This window comes from Nycticebus coucang, chromosome 15 (assembly GCF_027406575.1).
Source record: "Nycticebus coucang isolate mNycCou1 chromosome 15, mNycCou1.pri, whole genome shotgun sequence".
In the NCBI taxonomy this organism is placed as follows: Eukaryota; Metazoa; Chordata; class Mammalia; order Primates; family Lorisidae; genus Nycticebus; species Nycticebus coucang.
The window spans coordinates 61309975-61315974 of NC_069794.1; the positions used below are offsets into that span (position 1 = coordinate 61309975).

At 35.8% G+C, this 6000-nt stretch overlaps 1 protein-coding gene across 1 annotated transcript in view; it reads left to right on the top strand.

Annotated features, from left to right (window-relative positions):
- DNAJC15 (DnaJ heat shock protein family (Hsp40) member C15) overlaps positions 1-5422 on the top strand; it is a 94115-nt gene extending 88693 nt beyond the window's left edge. The window contains exon 6 of the mRNA XM_053563782.1: positions 5176-5422. Within this exon, the coding sequence (XP_053419757.1) occupies positions 5176-5246 (71 nt within the window). The 3' untranslated portion in view covers positions 5247-5422. The remainder of the gene's footprint in view (positions 1-5175) is intronic.
- Positions 5423-6000: the final 578 nt, after the last annotated feature.

Genomic DNA, 6000 nt, shown 5'->3' on the forward strand with positions numbered 1-6000 from the left:
AGAACTGTTCATTGTGGTTTAAATCTTTCAAATTTGTTGAGACTTGTTTTATAACATAGCATATGATCAATTTCAATATATGTTCCATGTGCATTTTATTTTTTTTTCTTTTTATTAAATCATAGCTGTATACATTAATGCAATCATGGGGTATAATGTGCTGGTTTTATATACAATTTGAAATACTTCCATCAAACTGGTTAACATAGCCTTCACCTCATTTTCTTACTTACTGTGTTAAGACATTTATATTCTACACCTAGTAGATTTCACATGTACCCTTGTAAGATGCACCATAGGTGTAGTCCCACCAATTACTCTCCACCCATCCTCCCCCTAATCCTATCCTCCCCTTCCCCTTTCTCCTTCTTCTTGGGCTATAATTGGGTTATAGCTTTCATAAGAAAGCTATAAATCGGTTTCATAGTAAGACTGAGTACATTGGATACTTTTTTTTCCATTCTTGAGATACTTTGCTAAGAAGAATATGTTCCAGCTCCATCCTTATAAACATGTAAGAGGTAAAGTCTCCATCTTTCTTTAAGGCTGCATAATATTCCATGGTGTACATATACCACGATTTATTGATCCATTCATGGGTCGATAGGCGTGCATTTTAAAGGGAGATATATGCTATAGTTATAGGTTTGAGTGTTTTATGTATGTCAGTTAAATTAAGTGTGTTTATCATGTTATTTAATTTTTCATTGCTCTTTCTGTCTACTTGTTTTACCGAGAGGTATCTCTAACAATAACTGTGGATTTGTGTGGGTTATTTTTTTAGTTCTCTCAGTTTTTGTTTATGTGTTTTGAGGATATATTTTTAGGCATATTTAAATTTATAGTGTTGCTTTTTGCATTTTGCCCTAAAGTATACTTCATCTGACAGTATGCCAATGCCAGCTTTAAATTTTGTTAGTGTACGTCTTTTTCTATTCTTTTTTTTTTTTTTTTTTTGTAGAGACAGAGTCTCACTTTATGGCCCTCGGTAGAGTGCCGTGGCCTCACACAGCTCACAGCAACCTCCAACTCCTGGGCTTAAGCAATTCTCTTGCCTCAGCCTCCCAAGTAGCTGGGACTACAGGCGCCTGCCACAACGCCCGGCTATTTTTTGGATGCAGTTTGGCCAGGGCCGGGTTTGAACATGCCACCCTCAGTATATGGGGCCGGCGCCTTACCGACTGAGCCACAGGCGCCACCCTTTTTCTATTCTTTTAAAAAAATGTTTTTAATCAACATATAATTTGCTGGGTTTTTACTTATTTTAACCTGCTGAATTATTTTATTGTTTATTGTAACTTCTCTATTTATTTCCTTAATTTATTATTCAGACAAACTGACATTATTTACAAAGATAATGATTGTATGCTTAGAAAATACTTTTTTTTAAAAATATTTTTCATAGTAATATGAGGGTATAAACAATTAGGTTACAGTGTTTGCTTTTGTTAGGTACAGTTCCTGTGGTTGTTGTGTCCCGCACCCAGGAAGTGTGCCTTACATTGTGCCCATTAGTTGGGAGCACAGAACCCCCGCATCCCCACTCTCCCCTCCTCCCAAGAATTGAGTTTTTCTCGTATGTGGGGTGTGTATTAGTTCATCTACTGGCTTTGTATTAGTACTGAGTATGTTGGATACTAGCTTTTCCATTTTTGTGATACTTTACTAAGAATAAAGTAATGCAAAAGACATAAAGTCCATCCAGGTTAATGCAAAAGACATAAATTCTGCTTTTTAAAGGCTAACTAGTATTCCATGGTATACATATACCACAGTATTAGTTTGCTGGTTTTTATTAATCAAGTGTATTGAGATATAATTTACATAGAATAAAATGTGCCATTTAAATGCACAGTGTGGTGAGTTTTGGCAAATGCATACTTGCGTGTAACCTCTAAGGTACTCTGACCATTTCCACCAGCTCCAAAGGTTCCTAATGTTCCTTCCCATTGCCAGTCCCTCCCCACAGCTCAGGCAATTCTTATTCTTCTATCTGCCAGTGTAGATTAGATGTGTTTTTTCTAGAGTTTCATAGTATATACAATTTGGTTTTTTACTTCTTTGAGGGGACAAGGTGGTACAGAATGTTGGGCTTATGACAATGCATTTCTCTGATCTCCAGGATCTTGGCCTTCAAAACCTGGCTGACTTGGCAGCCCTCTGGTGCTTTCGTACTGATGTATTTATTTTGTATTCAGCTCTTCTAGTTGAATGTTGGTGGGAGGATTGGTCTTAAATACAATAGTTTATAATAGCCAGAAGCAGAAGAACTCCGGCAATATTTAGTGGAAACACAAAGGTATAGAGGTATCAAGGGTGGTGATGAGCTAATTCAGTGGAATCTTGGGAATTCCCTCCTGAAAACTGAGAGGGACTGAAAAATTCAAGAGCATGTTATTTCCATTAAGTCTAGGGGAGGTATTTTGTATTGTATTATCAGGCAGGATTCAGTGCCAGAAACTAGGTATTTTGAGCAAGAGAGTATTTGGTACAGGTCACAAATTGCTGGAAGGTCTGTAGGAGCAGCATGTTCTGCACTTGGCTTGTAAGAAAGACTCCCTAAACCATTACAGAGCTGCTGTGTCGGGAGTGGCTGCCTCCCAGGCTGCCACTAACTAACACTAGGCAAGAAACACAGCTGCGGCCACCACTACACTGTGCTTTTACTTACTAGCACCGATGGTAAGGAGGCCCAGTAAGAAAGCCTTCCCCTCTCTTCAACCTATCCATTATTGATGGAACCTACTTTGAATCAAATTCTACTTGAAAGGAATATAGGAATTGTAGTTTGGAGCTAAGGAACTTTTCCAAATATTAGGTGGTAGAATGAAGGGTCATAAGAGCCAATCCAAAGTTTCTACCATGCACATAAATTAAAACCTCAGTATTCCTCTATCTTAGAGAGTTTGTGGTAGAGAATTCAGTGTTGTTCTGAATAAAGTATAAACTCATTTTTTTCTTCTGACATTGCATCAATAAATACAATGTTTAAGATGACTTTTGATCATCTATACCTTTGATTTTTTTCAACTGCTAAGTGAGCATATCATGGCCTAAAATTTAAATATTCAGAATGCATATCAATTAAGTACATGTTATGTTTAAGTTCAATTAATATTTGTAGAATATATGGAAGATGCCCAACCTCACCTTGATAACTCTTAAATATTTAAACAGCATACCAAGATTGACAATACCTGATTCCTGGTTCTTTGTATTTTCAGAGATAATCATGAAATCGACTTATTTCATAACTAAATGTGTAAAATTGTCATCAACCATCTTTGTACCTCTTATTGTATATTCAAGGGCACTCTATGGTGATATATTCCATGAGTATTTATAGCAATTCTTATCTTGATAAGAAAATGTCAGTGGCATCCTCAAGGGCAAAAAGCTAAATCTGGCCTCCCCCAGCATTACCCTTTCTGCTGTATCACCAAGTTTGTTGATCTATTTTTCCTTCTTTCTTTTTCCTTCATGAAGTGGGTAGTGTGCTATCAGTAAAAGGCCTGAATAAAGTCAGGACAATTTACACCAATAGTAGCTAGATGCTTTTTGGTTTGTTGTAAGCTCCTGAGGCTTTATGATGTTTTCAGCAGCTATAGATGGTTTACACTTCAGGGGAGAATACAAAATAAAAACAAACACAAAGAGGCTGGTGAACTTTAATATGATTTTTAGGCCAAGCATTAAGCAATGACAGTATTCAGGACTAGAAGTTAGAAAGTATGTGATGTTTAAATAGCTTTAATATGACAGTTTGAGGCTAGTATTTTTGTATGTCAGGCTTTGTTTGTGATTTATAATGATTCTGCCTTTAAAATTCACCTCAATTTCCTATTGCTGTTTGCATTAGAAAGAATTCATTGCAAAGAACTCTGAAAAAGAACTGACTTATTTTTATTTTAGTGTATTGTGAATCCACAACTACACACTGAAAATATACTAATAGGATCATTTCAGAGAAGAGAGAATTTTCTGTAGTATATTTTTATTATCACTCATTTATTATTATTAGTTCATTCGTCTATATTAGTAAATACAATGTTTAGCATATGGTAGTACATAGTTGCCTTTTTAACATGCATTTTATTTTTGTGAAATCATAAAATGATGACTTTGTGAAATAAAATAAAATTTTAAGCTAGCTGGCTGAATGGACCCTCTCTTGGCCAGGAGGATACCCTAAAATTGAGTTGCTGACCATGAGAAGGGAGATCAGACAAGCCTCTGCATGCCCCTTCTTGGTGATATCCTTTGTAACTCATTAATAGGCCTAAGTCTATACAAGACAAAGATGAAGGAAACCACACCTGCAGGTCCTCGATTGAGTCTTAGTGGAGTGGTGGCTTCCCTCTGATTAACAGACTTCCTTATGTTAAAACATTTCAAGTCTTTAGACAAAGTTTCTTTTTTTAACCAATTATAAATCAAAGAGTCTTTAAACTTACCTATAACATGTTAAGCTCCCCCCCACCTTTAAGATGTCCCACCTTTAGGGGCCAAACCAGTGAACACCTTCCATGTATTGATTTACAACTTAACGTGTAATTCCTGTCTCCATGAAATATATAAGACCAAACTGTAACCTAACCACAGTGAATCCTGCTCAAGGCTTCTTGAATATGTGGCTCAGGGCTGTAAGCCTCAATCTGGACTCAAAATAAACCTCTTCATTTTATACAGTTTGGTGCTTTTCTGTTGACAACTTATGACTTTAAAAGACTCTGTGGGTTGGTTTTCCTCTTTCAGAAAAATACTCTTCCTCACAGATGGATAGTCATCTTTTTTTTTAAAAGGCGTGGGAAAAGACAGTTATTTTGTTTACCTGACCATTCACTTAGTTCCAGAAAATTCTTTGGTCAAATGTTTGAATGGTCAGTATCTGACCAGTGAAATGTTTAAGTGTTCAAATTATTCCAGATGATAACTCTCTTTGATTATTTTTCTCAGAGATTATTTTTTTATTATAGGATATCTATAGTTCTTCACTAAACAAGTTTAAGTTATGCTGTTCTGATTTCTAGTCAGCTTATAAGATAATTTGTCAGAGGATGAATGTGTGGGAAAATATGAGAGAATTATAATTAAGAGTGTTTTGCTGTATTAGGGACTTTAACAAATGGCAGTGATGAAGTGTGTTTAATCCATTGTTTTTCTTTGTCCTCTCAGGTGGATCTCCTTACTTAGCAATGAAAATAAATGAAGCAAAAGACTTGCTAGAAGCAACCACCAAACATTGATTGATGCTCAAGGACCACACTGAAGGAAAAAAGGGAGGGGGACTTAAAAAAAGACAGTCTTGCAAATTAATGTAAAACATAGTCTTCTTAATTTCCATACATACATTTACAACAATCATCTTCCTCCATTAAGCTATATAACAATAAAAGATTAAGAGTCTCGTTTTTTGTTCTCTTTTAAAAGAATCCCTCAAAATTCCATAACTGATCTTTTTTTATTCTTTTCTCTGGATGTTCATACTTTTAAAAATTTTTGTTACACATGTTAGTCTTAAATTCACCCCTAAAACACATGTGTGCAGAAAATTTGAGCATTAGAAATGCGATTGGAGTCACGAGCGATGAGTAGAAATTTTCTCACTGCTTATATTTGTACCATCTTTGTCCCTTTTTTTACTTAGGGGAATTTGGTACTCTCCCTGTGTAAGGGACTTTAAATATGTTGAAACCAAACACTAACTGCCACCTCCTGGCAGATCATTCAAAATGATCTGAAATGTAATGGGATTTACTAAAGGATATTTTGTAAAGCAGTGGTCAGGCATTGTTAAAAGAACTCTTTTCTCTCTAAGATCCTATAGCTGAAGCATGAGAACTTAGAGATCTACTGAAATGATTGGAGATTTATGAAATGGGCCCTAAGAGGAAAGGCTGAAAAGAGTTGGGAGAATCTGAGGAGTTTGTATGTAATTATAGTCTTTCAGGACTGTGTTTGTATTCAGTTATTCATTCTACAGATACTTGACCACCTATG